At 43.8% G+C, this 20,956-nt stretch overlaps 2 protein-coding genes across 3 annotated transcripts in view; one reads left to right on the forward strand and one right to left on the reverse strand.

Moving 5' to 3' along the window:
* LOC125462747 (epidermal growth factor receptor kinase substrate 8-like protein 3) overlaps positions 1-20,956 on the reverse strand; it is an 87,159-nt gene that overhangs the window by 60,305 nt on the left and 5,898 nt on the right. Inside the window, exon 2 of the mRNA XM_048553068.2 lies at positions 1,023-1,104. Within this exon, the coding sequence (XP_048409025.2) occupies positions 1,023-1,084 (62 nt within the window). The 5' untranslated portion in view covers positions 1,085-1,104. The remainder of the gene's footprint in view (positions 1-1,022; positions 1,105-20,956) is intronic.
* The window catches only part of pik3c2b (phosphatidylinositol-4-phosphate 3-kinase, catalytic subunit type 2 beta), a 218,279-nt gene that overhangs the window by 12,855 nt on the left and 184,468 nt on the right, over positions 1-20,956 (forward strand). The window lies entirely within an intron of this gene.

Consider the following 20,956-nt stretch of genomic DNA (forward strand, 5'->3'; position numbering starts at 1 on the left):
TGTTCCAGTGGCAATGTTCTCTGACCTCTGATCTCTGACCTCTGAAAGGCCTGGGCTCAAGTTCTCATGGCTATGCCATAACAAAATTGAACAGGATTTTCTTTCTTTTCAAAAAAATGTCTCTTTGGGAGAGATGCCTTTTGATCATGCAGCAAAATACCTGTATCCTTTTAAAGCCAGCAATTAAGGCATGTTAGTACACATGCTCCATGGCAGGTGTCATTTGAATGCAGACCTGTTGACCCAAAGATAAGGACCATACCATCATGCAACAAGACCGCTTTAAATTTGACCAGCTGTCAGGGCATTGTTACAGTGGATTATTCTAGAAATAATCTCAGGACCCTCAAGGTACACATCAACAATAGTTTGTCAAGCCAACATTGGGTGAGTCTATCTCTGAAAGGATTCCAAGAAAGCACTCTAACTCCAAGAGGGTTCATCAGCTATTTATACATTGGAAGTCACATGGACAGTGCATTACAGAAATTTAGAACTTATCTGTTTTAGACAAACACCTTGTCTTTCACACATTCTAAAAGTGGCAGGCTGCCTGTTACCCCCATCTTCCCAGTGCCGCCCTATCTCTTCTCTGATGCCTGCATTTTGTTCCCATCCCTGCCTAAAGCCCATTGTTTTGTCTTTCTCAGATAAGGCTCTTGGGTCAGTTCTGGCTGTATGCCATTCTGCATTTCAAGTGAGTCTGTTTGAGATTATTTTCTTCTTAACCCGACTACTCATTTTTTCAATTAGAGTAAACAAATAATGACACTTAAATGATTGAAAAGATTGTTACTTACGAAGTTAAACTAAGACTCTTTACCTCATTCTAATCCCAAATTGAGGTGGATGTGGGATCAACCTATGGTAATTCATATCATACCCAAGATTTTCTGTTCCAGTGGGATTTGAACTCATATCGTCAAGCCTCACCCTCAAATTATAAATGACACTGCACCACAGTACCTGAGAGAAATTATAATTATTAGCAATGCTTATTAAATGTAAGATCAGAGACATACTTGTTCCGGGAGTAGTTTTCATCATAATCCGGAATGCGTTGATTTCCGTAATCTCGATACATTGCTGCCACTGATGAGGATCCTGATGAGGAAATGAGTAAACATCAATATTAAGCAAAAAACATTGGCAATTCCTGGTAGACAGGGATTATAAGAATGGTACAGATATCTGGATATGTGAAGGGAATTGCGTAAAACAAGAGAAGATTTAGTAGAACAAGATGAGAGAGTAAAGGCCAAAAGCAAATCCATTCCTACATCAGATTCAGACAAATCATGGGCGATAGTTCGTAAAAGTAATATTGCAGTAAATATCGCCAGGTTTTGGAGGATAGGCAAATGTATCGGCTAATACATTTTATAATGTACTTACGAAGGAACAATTTCGAAAGAAGCATAGGAATTAGGGCACAGGAGGAACCAATCAGGTACATGCTAGCTCTCTGTAATTGGTGAGACCTATTTGAACAGGCAGTTCCTTTTTGCTAAAAAAGCAAATTTTCTCTCTGAGTCACACCCAGAGCCTCCAACCTCATTGTTCCCCAACCCCGCACGGCCCGTTTCTATCTCCTTCCCAAAATCCACAAACCTGCCTGCCCTGGTCCACCCATTTTCTCAGCCTGTTCCTGCCCCACCGAACTCATCTCCAGCTATCAGGACTTCATTTTCTCCCCTTTGGTTCAGGAATCCCCCACCTACGTCCGTGACACCACCCACGCCCTCCACCTCCTCCAGGACTTCCAATTCCCTGGCCCCCAACACCTCATTTTCACCATGGACGTTCAGTCCCTATACACCTGTATTCCTCATGCAGACGGCCACAAGGCCCTCCGCTTCTTCCTGTCCCGCAGGCCCGAACAGTCCCCCTCCACCGACACTCTCATCCACCTAGCCGAACTCATCCTCACCCTCAACAACTTCTCTTTCAATTCCTCCCACTTCCTACAGACAAAGGGGTGGCATTGGGTACCCGCATGGGCCCAAGCTATGCCTGCCTCTTTGTAGGTTACGGGGAACAGTCTCTCTTCCGCACCTACACTGGCCCCAAACCCCACCTGTTCCTCCGTTACATTGATGACTGTATCGGTGCCGCCTCTTGCTCCCCAGAGGAGCTCGAACAGTTCATCCACTTCACCAACACCTTCCACACCAACCTCAAGTTCACCTGGGCCATCTCCAACACATCCCTCACCTTCCTGGACCTCTCAGTCTCCATCTCAGGTAAACAGATAGAAACACATATCCATTTCAAGCCCACCAACTCCCACAGCTACCTAGAATACACCTCCTCCCACCCACCCTCCTGCAAAAATTCCATCCCCTATTCCCAATTCCTCCGCCTCCTCCGCATCTATTCCCAGGATGAGGCATTCCACTCCCGCACATCCCAGATGTCCAAGTTCTTCAAGGACCACAACATTCCCCCCACAGTGGTCAAGAACGCCCGCATTTCCCGCAACTCATCCCTCACACCCCGCCCCCGCCACAACCGCCCCCAGAGGATCCCCCCGTTCTCACACACCACCCCACCAACCTCTGGATACAATGCATCATTCTCCGACACTTCCACCATCTACAATCCGACCACACCACCCAAGACATTTTTCCATCCCCACCCTTGTCTGCTTTCCGGAGAGACCGCTCTCTCCGTGACTCCCTTGTTCGCTCCACACTCCCCTCCAACCCCACCACACCCAGCACCTTCCCCTGCAACCGCAGGAAGTGCTACACTTGCCCGCACACCTCCTCCCTCACCCCCATCCCAGGCCCCAAGATGACTTTCCATATTAAGCAGATGTTCACCTGCACATCTGCCAATGTGGTATACTGTATCCATTGTACCCGGTGTGGCTTCCTCTACACTGGGGAAACCAAATGGAGGCTTGGAGACCGCTTTGCAGAACACCTCCACTCGGTCCACAATTAACAACTGCACCTCCCAGTTGCAAACCATTTTAACTCCCCCTCCCATTCTTTAGCCGACATGTCCATCATGGGCCTCCTGCAGTGCCACAATGATGACACCCGAAGGTTGCAGGAACAGCAACTCATATTCCGCTTGGGAACCCTGCAGCTCAATGGTATCAATGTGGACTTCACCAGCTTCAAAATCTCCCCTTCCCCCACCGCATCCCAAAACCAGCCCAGTTCGTCCCCTCCCCCCACTGCACCACACAACCAGCCCAGCTCATCCCCTCCCCCGACTGCATCCCAAAACCAGCCCAGCCTGTCTCTGCTTCCCTAACCTGTTCTTCCTCTCACCCATTCCTTCCTCCCACCCCAAGCCACACCTCCATCTCCTACTGACTAACCTCATCCCACCTCCTTGACCTGTCCGTCTTCCCTGGAGTGACCTATCCCCTCCCTACCTCCCCACCTATACTCTCCTTTCCACCTATTTTCTGTTCTCTCCATCTTCGGTCCGCCACCCCTCTCTCCCTATTTATTCTAGAACCCTCTCCACATCCCCCTCTCTGATGAAGGGTCTAGGCCCGAAACGTCGGCACTTGTGCTCCTGAGATGCTGCTTGGCCTGCTGTGTTCATCCAGCTTCACACTTTATTATCTTGGATTCTCCAGCATCTGCAGTTCCCATTATCTCTTTCTCTCTGAGTCAGATGTCTTCTTAGATTATAGAAAACTACCTGTATCTTTATAATATAATAGAGTGTGAAGCTGGATGAACACAGCAGGCCAAGCAGCATCTCAGGAGCACAAAAGCTGATGGTTCGGGCCTAGAACCTTCATCAGAGAGGGTCTAGGCCTGAAACGTGAGCTTTTGTGCTCCTGAGATGCTGCTTGGCCTGCTGCGTTCATCCAGCTCCACACTCTATTATCTTGGATTCTCCAGCATCTGCAGTTCCCATTATCTCTGCATCTTTTTAATTTCACCATTTAAGATGTGTCAGTGCCCATTCTCCATTGCAGGCATCACTCGAATACAGACCTGTTGGCCCAATAGTAAGGACACTACCATATCACGACAACTCCATTGTTCATCACACATTCTAAAAGTGACAGGGTATCAGTTACTCTCTACCTTCCCCGGTGCTATCCTATGTCCTGAAGACTGTACTTTGTTCCCATCCCTGACTAAACCCCATTGCTTTGTCTTTCTCAGTGTGGTCCAGAGTCATCTTCCCATTCCATTCCCAGATAAGGCTTCCAGGTCAGTTATGGCTCTACGCCATTCTGCATCCTGAGTGAATCTGAGTCTGAGTGCTGTTGTGGTAGATTCTTTTACAAATTTATCTCAGAAGCTTTAAGGTACAGGTGAATGATAGTTTATTGAGCCAATATTGGGCGAGTCTACCACAGAAAGGATTCTGAAATAATACTTGAACTCAGAACGGGTGAGACCTATTTCCCCCCTCTATCTTGTAGCTGTGCAGGTTTCGTTTCTTTATACGGGGTTCTTGTGGCATAGTGGTAGTATTCCTACCTCTGAGTTAGGTGCCGTAGCTTCAAGTTCCTTCCTATTCTTGAGGTGTATGCTAGCATCACAAATCAAATTGGTTAGAAAATACCCATTTCTGTCAAGTGGCCATCCAATTTTGACCCAGTGCAACATTAAAATGTATGCAGTTCAAGTCACTGTTAGCAATGTTGCTTCTCACTTTATAGCTCTGGGCTATTAGGGATGTGTAACAAATGTTGTCCTAGCCAGTGATGCTCAGATCTTATGAACAAACTTGCCACTGACCCCTTACCTAAATCATCACATATTCCACCCTCCCAATCACAAACCCTATCATTGTTCCCTTTGATCCTTCCAGGAACAGAAGTGTTTTTACCGTTCTTTTGGGCAACAGTGAGTGGGAGAGCATTGGTGCCATCAATAGTGAGTTGGTATTACAGAGCTCTCTTTGCTCCTGTGGTCCAAGGGGCCAATGCAGTGACCTGTGGGGCGGTATGCACAGCAGCAAAATAAGTAGAGAGCCTGCTTTTGGATTACATTGCTCCTTGAACTGGGATTGCCAGTGGAATGGATTCTTAATTAGACTCTGACCTGAAACAGCTCCTTGGTGAGCAAGTTTATTTTGCCACCTGGTCAGAATTAGCCACACCCTGCACGCTACCTTGCACACTACCTTGCACTTTGAACACATTCTGTGCAAACTGGCCTACCAAGGTTATTATGGCCTCTGACGTTAATTACCTTCAGAGGAGCAAGGGAGGGTTATGAAGGGACTGATTCCTCCTTCAGGAGAAGCCTTGACTCTGTGAATAGAATTCCCAGGGCTGAGTTGGGTTTTTTTGGGTTCAGGTTGGGTCAGATAAAATGTGATCCTTATGGAACTGGAAGCACGGTATGAAGCCACCTGGCAGAAAGATTAATTCTCTTCTCCCTAGAAAAATGAGAAAACAATCCATAGACATTCTAAGGATTCCTTGTTGTGGACTTACATAATAACATTCCTAGCTGACAAGGCTTGTGCCTTTCCATCTCTACGTAATTTCCAGGATTTTAACCCAGTGACAGGAACAAGCGACAATATTTTTTCGAGTAAAGGCTTACAATACCTCCCAGAATGAGGAGACTAAAAGAAAACCTCATGTTTAAAGTGATGAACAGAAGAGAATACACTTTGGAGGCTTGTCCTGGCATAATTGGCCAGAGGTATTCGAACAAATGGTCGGTGTAGGATGCTCAAACATCTTCTCAAAATAATATATGCTAATATATGCTCAGAGGTAGGAGGCAATCCTCATGGGGCAATTGTTTGACCCTCAGCTGGATGAAGACCACTGTTGTGGACCAGACAAGACCTCCTCAAAATATTTTGAGATGATAGCCTGGACCCTGACTTTTTCTTATTTTAATAGCAAATGTAACATGCTGTATTCCGGATGAAATTCGAACGGTCATCTACCCAATATTAAGCAAAACAATTTATTTAAACACTATAGATAAGATACAACAAAAGAAGGAAGAACTTAGAATAACTTTATTGGAAAACTTAACTGAATAATAGATACAAAAACACTTACTAAATAACTGTTTCAATATGGTAACTCCCCACAAACACACCCCTTGCCAAAAAGGCAAATTCAGGAAAACAGATTTGTCTCAAAAGGTAACCCAGCAACAGAGAGAATACTTAACTTCTAGTTGCAACCATGAAAGGGAAAAGAAAGTGTCTGTGTTTCCAAAACTTCAGCAGCTTCTACCCTGTTGAAGTGCCAACAAAAACTGCTGAAAGCTAAAAGACCAGAAGCTTTAAATCCTGGTCTGTGAGAGCTAGTCACAACCAGCCAGGCTGCTTCTATTGTTTCAGCTTTTACAAAAAAAAAACACAAAGCCACCCAAGCTGTTTCCACATCTTCAATAGGCAGCTTCACACCTCTGTTTTAAAACATCGTTTTAAATAGTCTCTTAAACCCACAGCATCATCATTCCTGGCCAAGGTTTTTCTAACACTTTGAAAACTGAGCAGACAGCTGCCGTGACAAGCTACAGAGATCAACACCAAGCCATCTGTCCACTTCTCCTCCAGGATTAATAAACCACTCTCACATGTGTCACAGGTCGTATGTTTTTTGGTCTTTGCATCTTGTGGATCATGGTCTGCATTTATTGCCCATGGTGGGAACACCATCAATGCAAGTTCTCCCCAGGCTACTCACCGTCCTGACATGGAAATATATTAGCGTATCTTCTCTGTCACTGGGGCAAAATCATGGAACTCCCTCTCTAACATCATTGTGAGTCTGCCTGCAGCACACAGATTGCAGCAGTTAAAAACAACTCACTACCACCTTCTCAAGTGCAGCTAGAGATGGACAATACATCCTGGCCCAGCCAACAATGCCTGCATCCCACAAGAAAGTACCCCTGAGAAGGTGATGGTGAGCCACCTTCTTGAACTACAGCAGTCCATGTTTGGTAGACCCACAGAGTCTTAAGGAAGGAGTTAGGGTTAGGGTTAGACATAGTTCCAGGATTTTAACCCAATGACACAGAAGGAATGACAATATATTTTCAAGTCTGGATAGTGCATGCCATGGAGGGAAATTCGGAGATGGTGGTGTTCCCATATATTTGCTGCCCTTATCCTTCTAGCTGGATGTGGTTATAGATTTGGGAGGTGCTATCACGCATCTGTAATGTGTCTTGTAGATTCTATGTACTGCTGCTACTGAGTGTCAGTGCGACAGGCAATGAATATTTGTGGATGTGATGCCATTCAAGTAGATTGTTTTCTCCTGGATAGTAAGAATTTTCTTCATAGACTTAGTAAACTATCATGAACTCATTTATGAGTTCCTGGCCATCTATTTGGTCAACCTGAATGTAAACATACAGGACCCATAAATGTGGAAGCAAATTTCTGCAGATGCTGGGATCTGTACTGAAAACAAAAAATGCTGTAAATCACAACAAGTTGGGCAACATCCATGAAAATAGAACAAGTTAACATTTCGAATCTAGATGACTCCTCGCGAGTTTTGAGAAGATTTGTAGCTCAGGTTGAGGTTCTGGATGTGAGTTTGCTCACTGAGCTGGAAGGTTCGTTTTCAGACATTTTGTCACCATACTAGGTAACATCATCGGTGAGCCTCCGACGAAGCGCTGGTGTTATGTCCCGCTTTCTATTTATCTGGTTAGGTTTCCTTGGGTTGGTGATGTCATTTCCTGCATTGGTGATGTCATTTCCTGTTCTTTTTCTCAGGGGATGGTAGATTGGCTCCAAATCAATATGTTTGTTGATGGCATTCCGGTTGGAATGCCATGCTTCTAGGAATTCTCGTGTGTGTCTCTATTTGGCTTGTCCTAGGATGGATGTGTTGTCCCAATCAAAATGGTGTCCTTCCTCATCTGTGTGTAAGGATACGAGTGATAGTGGGTCATGTCGTTTTGTGGCTAGTTGATGTTCATGTATCCTGGTGGCTAGCTTTCTGCCAGTTGTCCAATGGAGTGTTTGTCACAGTTCTTGCAAGGTATTTTGTAGATGATGTTCGTTTTATTTGTTGTCTGTATAGGGCCTTTTAAGTTCATTAGCTGCTGTTTTAGTGTGTTGGTGGGTTTGTGGGCTATCCTGATGCCAAGAGGTGCGAGTAGTCTGGTAGTCATTTCGGAAATGTCTTTGATGTAGGGGAGAGTGGTTATGGTTTCTGAGCCCGATTTGTCTGTTTGTTTGGGTTTATTGCTGAGGAATCGGCGGACTGTGTTCATAGGGTACCCATTCCAGATGGCTCCTCATCAGAGCTGACGCGAAGTCTGGAGGAAGCAGTATTTATGCGATAGCGGGGGCTGGAGTAAGCATTTGATCCAGACTGACTTTTCAAGTGCTGCACTTCGGGTGGTGAAAAACATTTTTCAATGGGGTTCTGGCACTTTAGTGAGCAGCAGAATTATGTGATTTAGTGCATGTACTTTGGAGAAGCCAATATTTTCAATTAGAAAATAAAACACTGGCTAATCTCTTAACAATTGTTTTATATTCCAGGAGAAGGGAGAGTTTGAGGGACTTTTAAATTATGTTGTGAGGACCTCAAATACTTCACAGGAAACAGGGATGGAAGAAGAATCCATGGTCTTTAAAAAGAAAGGGGATAATAACAGGAAACCTTTGAAAAAATGTTTGGAAAGGGTAGGACAATCTGTATAAATTGACATTTTCATTGTAAATAAATGGTGACCTTACCAGGAATGTGCACATTCCCCAAAAATTTTATCTTTAAAAGAAAGTACTTTGAGAACCAATGTAACCGTGATGAGCCAGAAGATTCTGTGCCATAATATTTTATGATTTTATAACGGACTGAGTTTGAAGATCAACATGAATCAACCCCTACGCAGGTTTAGCAACAAACACACTCTCAAACCACTGTCTCTATTCTCCAAGAGCAAGTTAAATATTTAATCACTAGAATCACTACAGAGAAAGAACTGAGAAAGATTTTATTGCGATGCATGCAACAATTCTGCAATGATTAATAATATTCTGTGGTATGTATCTCAAAGAACAAAGAACAAAGAAACCTACAGCACAGGAACAGGCCCTTCGGCCCTCCAAGCCTGCGCCGATCAAGATCCTCTGTCTCACCTGTCATCTATTTTCTAACGGTCTGTGTCCATTTGCTCCCTGCCCATCCATGTACCTGTCCAAATATATCTTAAAAGACGCTAACGTGTCTGCGTCTACCACCTCCGCTGTCAACGCGTTCCAGGCACCCACCACCCTCTGTGTAAAGAACTTTCCACGTATATCTCCCATAAACTTTCCTCCTCTCACTTTGAACTCATGACCCCTAGTAATTGAGTCCCCCACTCTGGGAAAAAGCTTTTTGCTATCCACACTGTCTATACCCCTCATGATTTTGTAGACCTCAATCAGGTCCCCCCTCAATCTCCGTCTTTCTAATGAAAATAATCCTGATCTACTCAATCTCTCTTCATAGATAGCACCCTCCATACCAGGCAACATCCTGGTGAACCTCCTCTGCACCCTCTCCAAAGCATCCACATCCATTTGGTAATGTGGCGACCAGAACTGTACACAGTACTCCAAATGTGGCTGAACCAAAGTCCTATACAACTGCAACATGTCCTGCCAACTCTTGTACTCAATACCCCGCCCAATGAAGGAAAGCGTGCCATATGCCTTTTTGACCACCCTATTGACCTGTGTTGTCACCTTCAGGGAATAATGGACCTGAACACCCAAATCTCTCTGTTCATCAATTTTCCCCAGGACTTTTCCATTTACTGTACAGTTCGCCCTTGAATTTGATCTTCCAAAATGCATCACCTCGCATCTGCCCGGATTGAACTCCATCTGCCATTTATCTGCCCAACTCTCCAGTCTATCTATATTCTGCTGTAACCTCTGACAGTCCCCTTCACTACTCCTCCAAACTTAGTGTCATCAGCAAACTCGCTGATCAGACCACCTCCACCTTCCTGCAGATCGTTTACATATATCACAAACAACAGCGGTACCAACACAGATCCCTGTGGAACACCACTGGTCACAGGTCTCCAATTTGAGAAACTCCCTTCTACTACAACCCTCTGTCTCCTGTTGCCTAGCCAGTTTTTTTATCCATCTAGCTAGCACACCCTGGACCCCATGTGACTTCACTTTCTCCATCAGCCTGCCATGGGGAACCTTATCAAATGCCTTACTGAAGTCCATGTATCTGACATCTACAGCCTTTCCCTCATCAATCAACTTTGTCACGTCCTCAAAGAATTCTATTAAGTTGGTAAGACATGACCTTCCCTGCACAAAACCATTACTGAGAAGCCCATTGTCTTCCAAATGGGAATAGATCCTATCCTTCAGTATCTTCTCCAGTAGCTTCCCTACCACTGACGTCAGGCTCACCGGTCGATAATTACCTGGATTATCCTTGCTGCCCTTCTTAAACAAGGGGACAACATTAGCAAGTCTCCAGTCCTCTGGGACCTCACCTGTGTCTAAGGACGCTGCAAAGATATCTGTTAAGGCCCCGGCTATTTCCTCTCTCACTTCCCTCAGCAACCTGGGATAGATCCCATCTGGTCCTGGGGACTTGTCCACCTTAATGTCTTTTAGGATACCTAACACCTCCTCCTTCCTTATGTCAACTTGACCTAGACTAAGCAAACATCTATCCCTAACCTCAACATCCGTCATGTCCAGCTCCTTGGTGAATACCAATGCAAAGTGCTTGTTAAGAATGTCACCCATTTTCTCTGACTCAGCGCATAACTTTCCTTCTTTGTCCTTAAGTGGGCCAATCCTTTCTCTAGTTACCCTCTTGCTCTTTATATATGAATAAAAGGCTTTGGGATTTTCCTTAACCATGTTTGCCAGCAATATCTCATGTTCTCTCTTAGCCCTCTTAATCCCTCGTTTCAGATTCGCTCTACATTCCTGATATTCTTGCAAAGCTTCGTCTGTCTTCAGTCACCTAGACATCATGTATGCTTCCTTTTTTCTCTTGGCTAGTCTCATAATTTCACCTGTCACCCATGGTTCCCTAATCTTGCCATTTCTATCCCTCATTTTCACACGAACATGTCTCTCCTGCATACTAATCAACCTCTCCTTAAAGGCCTCCCACATATCAAATGTGGATTTACCTTCAAACAGTTTCTCCCAATCTACATTCCTCCGATCCCGCCGAATCTTGGTATAGTCGGCCTTCCCCCAGTTTAGTACTCTTCCTTTAGGACCACTCCTATCCTTGTCCATGAATATTGTAAAACTTACGGAACTTTGGTCGCTATTTCCAAAGTAGTCCCCTACTGTAATATGAACCACCTGGCCGGGTTCATTCCTCAGCGCCAGGTCCAGTATGGCCCCTTCCTGAGTGGGACTACGTACATACTGCTCTAGAAAACCCTCCTGGACACACCCTACAAATTCTGCTTCATCTTGACCCCTTACACTGAGTGAATCCCAGTCAATGTTGGGAAAATTAAAATCTCCCATCACCACCACCCTGTTTCTCCTACACCTTTCCATTATCTGTTTACATATTTGTACCTCTATCTCACGCTCGCTGTTGGGAGGCCTGTAGTACAGCCCCAGCATTGTTACTGCATCCTTCCTGTTTCTGAGTTCTACCCAAACTGCCTCACTGCTTGACTATTCCATGGGGCCCTCCCTCAGTGGGGCTGTGATATCGTCTTTGACCATTACTGCAACTCCTCCACCCCTTTTACCTCCCTTTCTATCCCATCTGAAGCATCGATATCCTGGGACAACTAGTTGCCAGTCATGCCCTTCCCTCAACCAAGTCTCAGTAATAGCAAGAACATCATACTCCCAGGTACCGATCCAAGCCCTAAGCTCATCTCATTGTATAATTGACAGGACCTCATTGCAGAACTATTGTGAGTATTGCAAACATACAATGTGCAACTCAGTTCTAGTCTTTGTACAACATCAAGATATTAAAAACGGAGTCTCTTGTCCATTCAGGCAAAAGGAAGACATTTATATAACACGTATTGTGATCTTAGGATGTCCCAAAACACTTTAGAGCCAATCATGTGCCTTTGTTGATGTTGTAATGTAGGTAGTGGGACAATTTATTTATTTCAAACTAAAATAGAAATTGCTGGAGAAACTCAGCAGGTCTGGCAGGGTGTGTGGACAGAAAGCAGAGTCAACGTTTTGGATCCAGTAACACTTCATCAGAACGAGTAGTAGCTAAAAAGAGGTGATATATATGCTGAAACCAACAGGTGGAGGGGGTGGTTAGGAGTGGTGTAAAGGAGTAAGAGGGTAAATGGGGATGGAGCCCAGATGGAGACAGTTAGGTAAAGAAAGAGATGGAAAATGATGAGGACGAAAGCTGTTAATGTAGACAATAATAGATTAAAATGGGTTGGCTGTATGAACAGCAGCACATGTGATGACAAGGCCTGGGGTATAGAGTGGATAATGGAAATGGAAGAAAGTGTTCAGGCTCTAAAGTTACTGTACTTGATACTGAGTCCTGAATTGAAGCCTGGAGGGTTCCAGGCATAAAATCAGAATCTGTTCTTCCAGAATTGAGCTTCACTAGAGCAGCAAACCCAAAACTCAGATGTTGACCAAGAAACACGGTGGTATGTTAAAATGGCGGGTGACTGGAAGCTTCGGTTCACTTTTGTAGGTGTTCTGTAAAACATACTCCCAGTGTGTGTTTCGTTTCCCCGATGTAGAGTAGACCACAATGTGAGCAGTGAATACAGTCAACTAGATTGAGTGAAATGGAGATAAGTTACTGCTTCACCTGGAAGGTATGTCTGGGGCATTGGCTTGTGAGGAGGGAGGAAGTAAATGGGCAGGTGTTACACCTTCTGCAATTGCAGGGCAATGGGCTATGAGGGTGTAGGGAGATGTTGGGAGGAGTCATAGACCAGACTGTCCCAGAAGGAACAGTCCCTGTGCAATACTATAAAGGGACAGGAAGAGGAAGGAAATATGTTTCTGGTGGTGGCATCTCTCTGAAGGTAGCAGAAATGGCGGTTAATGATCTTTTGGATATGGATGCTGGTGGGGCAGAATGTGAGGGCCAAGGGAACCCTATCAGTGTGGTGGGAGGGAAGAGAACGGGTGAGAGCCGAAGTATGGGAAACAGTTGGAGCATGGCTGAGGGTCCTGTCAGCCAGTAGTGGGAATCCTCGGTTGAGGAGAAAAGGTCAGCATTTCTGAAGCCTGCTGCAGATAGTAGTACCATTATGACAACAGATGTGATGGAGAAAGAAACTGGGAGAGTGGAATGGAGTTTTTACAGTGAGCAGAGTGTGAGGATGTATAAGCTAATCGATCTGTTTCACTGCTGGCTCTCGTGGTACGTTAAGCAGTCTTACATTTCTCTATTTCAATGATATTGTGACTGGTGCACATTTAGGGACAGTATTGTATCAGGAATTGACATTTCTAAATTCTTTTTCACAAAAGACAATGAAAGAACTTGCATTTAAGACAGCAAAAGCTGATGACCTCAGGATGACCTCACACTCTATGATTATTGAAGAAGATAGATGAGTGAATATGTTGGTAAATTTCTCAAACGTATAACAGAAAGAGAACTATATTCTTCCTATTTATACCACTTTCAAAGGGCAGTTAGGAATAGGCAAAAAATGCCAGACAAAACCAGTGACACCCAACATCCTATAAATGATTATAAACACTATCAATGTGAATTCAATGGGAGGTCAAGTTATTGTGTCCAATGATATAAAGACAGAGGATGAATTTATTCATCTGTTCGGGGCTAATTGTTTATTAAAAGATCACTCTCTCTTCCTGCCACCATAAAAGGACAGGTGAGAAAATCAACTTGTGCTAAAATCAGAAAGAGAAGTATTTAATCTGAGCACTGACAGCTTTGTTACTGTTCATTTGTGTCTCATTGTCACACTGTCCTCATGAAGCACACGCACAGCCCATTCAGTTCCTGTGTGCAATAACTGTGTAGCGCACAGACAGTTTTCTGTGCAAATTTGCAGGGCAGGATTGAACTGTAATATAGATGAAAAATGACATTGCACAGATAAATGATGTTCCATGATGTTTGGCATGACGGGAAAATGTAACACCATAAATAAGAGCCTTCTTCCCAGATTTCACCTGGTGCACCGACAAATGGATTTCTGAACATGTTTCCCACATCCAAAAGCCCTGCTCCCATCCCACTCCAGCTCCCTCAGGCGATGCAGTATGGATGTTTTCTGAAACCCACAATGCCACAACATGCCTTGTCGTCCAATCAGTCACTGCGGGTCAAATTGGTCAACTGTGACTTGAAGTTCTGGCAATCATTTTCCAACTCAGGCATTCTCCAAAAATGTTTAACTTGCTTTAACTGCAGAATGGAGTTTTATTCATGAGCCAATCATCTGCTTCTTTACACTTGCTGTAACTGATCAGCAAAGGATCCATAGGCAACACGCGAAAAGTAATTTTTGTGAAATATTTATTTGGAATTTGGAATACACTGTTTAATAACTTGGTGCAAAACAGTTCAACACTGGCCTTCAAAAGAAAACTATATAAATACTTGGAATTTTTTTTTAAAAATGAAGAAAGAGAGAGAGAGGCTGGGAGACAGGGATTAACTGGATTGATCTTCAAAAAAGCCAGCATTGACCATTGAGCCAAATGGTTTTCTTCTGTGCTTTATCATCCTATGATTCTTAAAAGGGATGCCCTGAATTTAACTAACATTTTACATTATGTGTGCAGTGATGTAGTTCAATCAGAAGCCAAGGTATTAAATTTGAACTAAGGAAATTATGAAAGCAAATTGATTGAGGGTGACTGGGAAATAAATTAGGAAGTACAGTCTATAGGCATTGGATCATTACACAGTTTACAGCAACTAGATATTCTTTCAAGGTGCAAAACCTGCTAAAAATTAGTCAAATCCGGCTAACGAAGTGGGTTAAGAATAGGTTAAATAAAAGACTGAGGATGTTGTCTGAAATTGTAATAAACATGTGGTTTGGGAGGATTTAGAATATCGCAAAGAAGGACTGAGGACTGGTAAAGTAAGGGAGAATGAGCGTATTAACTAACATACAACGTAACAATGGGATGCAAACATTTCTCCAATTCAGTGAAAAGGAAATGTTTGGCCAAGACAAAAGTGGGATCACTGCAGGCAAAGCCATGAGAATTTACCATGGGGGAAAAGCAAAAAACACCAGAGAACCAAAATGGCAAATTTGTATCTGTCTTCACTGAGGAAGATACAATGCATCTTACAGAATAAGGAATACCAAGGGAGGAGGGAGAATGAGGAATTGAAGGAAAAAAAGTCTGTGCTACAGAAATTATCGGGCTTAAAGGCTAAAAGTCCCCGGTGCCTGAATATTTTACATCTTAGAATTTCGACAGAGGTACCTACGGACATAATGAACAAATTGGTGATCATCTTCCCAAATTCGATTATTTCCAGAATGGCTCCTGCAGATTGGAAGATAGCCAATGTCATTCCCAGAGAGGGAGAAAAATATGGAGAACAATGGACACTTAAGCTTGATATCTTGGGGGCTCCTTGGGCAGTCTAAAATCAGGGACACAATTTCACAAAAAGTAGGAAACAACTTAGGAGCAGGATGAGGAGTTTTGTTTTACTTAAAGAATTGTGAGCCTTTGGAATTTGCTATCCAGAGGAGAGTGGAGGCTCAATCAGTTGTGTTTGTATAGATATGGAGGTTAGGGGCATTGGCCATGGGAAATGCAGAGTTACTGCGATACAGTAGGGGTTGGGTCTGAGTGGGATGCGCTTCAGAGAGTCGGTGTGGACTCAATGAGCCGAATGGTCTACTTCCACACTGTAGGGATTCTATGATTCTACAATTGACAGATTTCTAAATACCAATATCAAGGGATATGATAATGTTGTGAGAAGAAGACATGGAAGTGGATGGTCAGCCATGGTCATAAGAAATAGTGAAGCAGACTTGATGGACTGAATGGCCTACCCCGCTCTAATGTTCCTAACGATTATCTCTAAAATCAATGAAAAGCGTGCCACATTCTCCTGACTATTCTGAAATGTAATACATTACCAGATCATTTACTTTGTCTAAAACAACTAGTTGGATTTATTTAGACTCCAGCCAATTATTGAGATGCTACCCAAATCCTTTGGAACCAATGAAATTAGAATCAGTCTATAAGGAGTTAACTATCGTTTTGGGATTCAGTTCACATAGAGCCTGAAAAAATAATTGACGAAAGGGTGAAAGCATTGATGTGCCATAGTGAAAGCGTTGTGAGATATGATGGGTCGATGCAGTGTGGAGCTGGAGGAACACAGCAGGTCAGGCAGCTCCAGAGGAGCAGAAAAGTCAACATTTCAGGTCTAAACCCCTCATCAGGACCGAGGAAAGGCCTAGGCCAAAAACATTGACTCTCCTGCTCCTCTGCTGTGTTCCTCTAGCTCCACACTGCATTGACTTGAACTCCAGCATCTGCAGTTCTTGCTATTTCTGAGATATGATGGGTCTACCTGATTGTGGAAATTCATATGCATCCAGAGCTACATTTGAATATCTAATAAAGTCCTGATGTATTGAATACAGACTTTTTTTTAGAAACTAATGTTGATTTTAGCATAAATTATCCTTCACTCAAAGCATATCCACTGCTGCGTCATGTTCGTAAATAATAGCCCTGAAATTGTACAGGATTTCTACTATTTTCACACTGGCTCTCTACCTTCTTCCAATGGCAACAGAGAGAGAAAGCCTAAAATGAATTTCAAGATCAATTGATTTATTTGCACAACCTTTAGATGACTTGTCTGCATTCTTCCAATTCTGACCACTTGCACATCTTCCCTTTCAATTTCTCTACCAGGGGCTGCTGAGCCCTCAGCTGTCGAGTGCCTGAGTTTTGAGGTTCTCTCCTCTAACCCGTCTGGCTCTCCCTTCTCTAAGTTGTTCCTTAAAACAAGACAACAGGCACTAGAACTTTTGGTCACCGATGCTAGTAATTCCTCATGTAGCTCTATGACAATTCTCCTGTGAAATGCCATACTACCATTTTGAAGGCACTATATTAATGCAGTTTATTGTTGGAACTTGTGAACCTGTATAGACTAAGAAGATGAGCCATTGGAAGTATGGGTAGATCAGTTCAATTTCACATATTGGCTGGCATAGAGTCCCCTACAATATGGAAACAGGCCATTTGGCCCATCAAGGCCGCAGTGATACTCCAAAGAGCATCCCACTCAAACACACACAGCCCCAACCCCCCAACCCTAACCTGCACTTCCCATGGCTAACTCACTTCACTTACGCATCGTCGGACTGAATGGACAATTTATCAAGGTCAAGCTGCCTAACCTGCACATCTTTAGACTACGGGGGGAAGCCCTCGCAGACACAGGGACAGTGTGCAAATTCCACACAGACAGTCACCTGAGGCTAGAATCAAACCTGAGTCCCTGGCAACTTGAGGCAGCAGTGCTAATCACCGTGCCACCGTGCCACCCAACACAGGGACAAAAGAGACATTGACTATGTGTAGACTGTGAATATTGGAAGAAGAATAGGGGTGAACAGGAATGGTTGCTGGTGGCCAGACAAATGGGAGGGCAAGTGGGATGCGGAGTGAACAGGTCTTTTGCCTGTTATCAACTTACGCCTTAAAGACAGCCACTTTTCTAGCACCAGAATCACTTAACCAAAGTTTGCGTACTTGACTATCCTGTTTTCCATCCCGGAGTCATATAAATCAGGCAAGGTATCCAGCCTGGGATTTCTCCAGAAGGTTGGATTTCTAAAGCCAAATTTTAAATCCAATCTAAAGTCAGTAAAAATAAATAAATTGTAAGCTGACACAAAAAGAATCTGGTGTGTTCATCAGAACTATTTCCAAAGCAATATCATAGGCAATGGGCACTGATGAGCTCTGCATATTTAGACACAAGCCCTTTAAACTGACGCAAACTGCCCAGTTTCCATGACACTGTGAGGTTAATGATTAATTTTAATTTACAAAGCTAATGTTCAGCTGGCTCAGCCTGAATATGAATCCAGTTTTTAAACAGCTCCAACTGGGGTTTTTTGTGTTTATGTTGGATTGTCAGAAGCTTGGAAGATGCTCTGTATTGAAACAAACTCCCTATTGAGTATGCTGTTGAGTACAGTGCTGTTGAGAAAGTGTTACTCAGTATATAGGGGCAGCTAAAGCTGTCTGTACTATGCACAAGCATAACCAAGCCCTCAAAAGGCTCCAACAAAAATATTACAAAGCTCAGCACTTCAAGAGGTCTGTATACCGGTCATGATAAGCACAAAGGGAATGCAGGAAAGGATCACGAGGCTGATGCAGGACAGTCCCAAGAGAGGAGATTGACTGGGCCCGTTTTCTCTAGATTTTAGAAGAGACGGGATCTAATTGAAACACATACAATTCTAATAAGGCCTGACAAACCAGATGCAAGGTGGATGTTTTCCTTCACTGAAGAATATGGGGTAGACCATCTGATTGATTAATTGATTGATTTTATTGTCAGGCATATCTAAACACAATGAAAAGGATGTACAGGTCAAAAAAGACTTAGAGGTATACGAGTTACATTATTTGAGGCTATAGTCCATTCAACAGTCTGATAACAGCTAGAACGAAGCTGTTCCTGAGCCTGCTTGTGCAGATTTATGACTGACACGAGGATGTTTTTACTCAAAGGGGACTGAACATGTAGAATTCTCTGAAGGCCAAGTCAGCGAACATATTCAAGAAAAAGGGAGATAAAATTTGAGATTATAAGTCATGAAGGGGGAAGGGGAGAAAGTAGGAATACAGCAGTGAGATAGAGGATCAGTTGTGGTCAGATTGAACAGGAGAACAGGCTCAAAGGCCTGTCCTTCCACTTTCCCTCTAAGGTAAGAGGAGAAAGAATCAAAAGACACCTAAGGGGCAACCTTTACATGCAGAAGGTGGTGCATGTGTGGAATGAGCTGCCAGAGGAAATGGGAGAGGCTGGTACAATTACGACATTTAAAAGACATCTGGATGGGTATATGAATAGGAAGGGTTTAGAGGGATATGGACCAAATGCTGGCAAATGGGACGAGATTAATGTAGGGTATCTAGTTGGCATGGACAAGTTGGAGTGAAGGGCCTGTTTCCACACTGTACATCTCTATTTCTCTATGACACTAAAGACCTGATACAAACAGATCTGAATAAATTGTCAGCATTGGGCCTATGCAAACCTGAGTTACACACTCAAAAGAACAATTTCCTCTTTGCCAAGGACTCCATGGCCAATCTGTAAATATTCAATGGAGACCAGCGTTGTAATAGCTTTTATTGTAGATATATTCTGACCAACCTGGTTTTGCTACACGTCACTGGAGCAAATAGGGTTTGAAAGCAGGCTTTCTGGCCCAGATAGAGTGACACTATCACTGCAACACCAGAGCGCTCTACAGCTTTTGTTGAAAGTTCTGCCAGGTATAAACAAGACTGTGCCTCCCACAATGTGGTTAGGTTTCTATTGCACTGATAACACAGGGCACACCCAGTACATACTGTTCAGTGTGATAAGGAGACTCATTTCCTCCTCCATTACCGCATTACAGGCCCTGCCCAAGGCATTTTGTACTCTTCTGTTTAGTGGGAATTAATGTTTTCCTCTTATCTGTTCATAGAATATGAGTTCCACTGGCTAGGCCAGCATTCATTGCCCATCCCTAATTAGCCTGGAGGAAGTGATGGTGAGCTGCCTTCTTGAACCACTGGAGTCCATGTGGTGAAGCTAGACCCACAGTGTTGTTCGGGAGGGAATTCCAAGTTCTTGGCCCAGAGACGGGAGAGGAATGATGACACGTTTTCAAGTCAGGCTGATGAGTAGATTGGAGGAGGAATTGCAGCTGGTGGTCTCAGGCATCTGCTACCCTTGTCCTGGGCAGTAGAGGTCATGGGTTTGAGGGCTGCTGTCAAAGGACTCAGCTGACAATCTCCAGTATTTTCTGTCCTGCACCATTGATACAGCTTGGAGGCATCTCCTGATGGGGTCTTGCATTGACAGGGTTTGAGGGGAAGTGAGTCGCAGAGAAAGGTGTTATAAATGCAAGCTTTTCCTGTTTTTTTTCTCCGATTGCATCAGTGTGCACATGCACCAAGCACATAGAATCTTAGTTCTGCAAGAGCTATACTCGAATCGAAACATTGTGTGTTTCTCACTCCACACATTCTGCCAGGACTGCTGAGTTTCTCCAGCAGCTTCTGTCTTTATTTCAGATTTCCAGCATTTGCTGTATTTTGCTTTTGTTGCATTTTTCTTGCTCACACAATTGCTCCTTCACATGAGAATCAATACTTTAAACAAACAGTTCCTTCAATCCTTCTGAGCGGATGTAACTCAGTGGAAGAACATTAACTGCCAGGTTAAGTGGTCCCTGGTACAAATCTTTGTAACACTGTGATATTGTTAGCAGGACACCATAAAAGCACCCCGCCGCTCCCATCCTCTTCTTTGGGTGGCTCCATGAGATCTTTGACATCCATCTGTGAGGCTAGATAGACCCATAGTTTCACAACACCCCTTCAGTACCACACCAAACGGTCAGTCTGTCCAGATTATATGCTAAATCTCTAAAGTGGTACATGACTCCATGATCTGCCAGCTCAAAGGCAGTAGCACTACCTTTTCTAATACCACAGTCAAATAACCTGTCAAACATAGGCCTGTTGACGCCAACACCTTTAGAATAGGTCCTTGGGTGAAGTATTCTTGAAGCCACATCACTCTCTCACCCAGCAAGAATCAAGGCATCAAAAAGTGGAAGACAAGCCAGCAAGAAATAATAAATAAAGTTGCTCATGTACATAATTTTACGGAGAGTGCGATAGACCAGAAGTTGGGGTGGGGTTGGGGAGGTGGTGGGGGTTGGAGGTGGGTCAAGACTTGATAAATCCATTTAGAGTTGAAGGTAAGATAAGATATTCCCCCGGTCTGTTTACCTAAAACCAG

Source organism: Stegostoma tigrinum, chromosome 21 (genome assembly GCF_030684315.1).
Source record: "Stegostoma tigrinum isolate sSteTig4 chromosome 21, sSteTig4.hap1, whole genome shotgun sequence".
Taxonomy (NCBI): domain Eukaryota; kingdom Metazoa; phylum Chordata; class Chondrichthyes; order Orectolobiformes; family Stegostomatidae; genus Stegostoma; species Stegostoma tigrinum.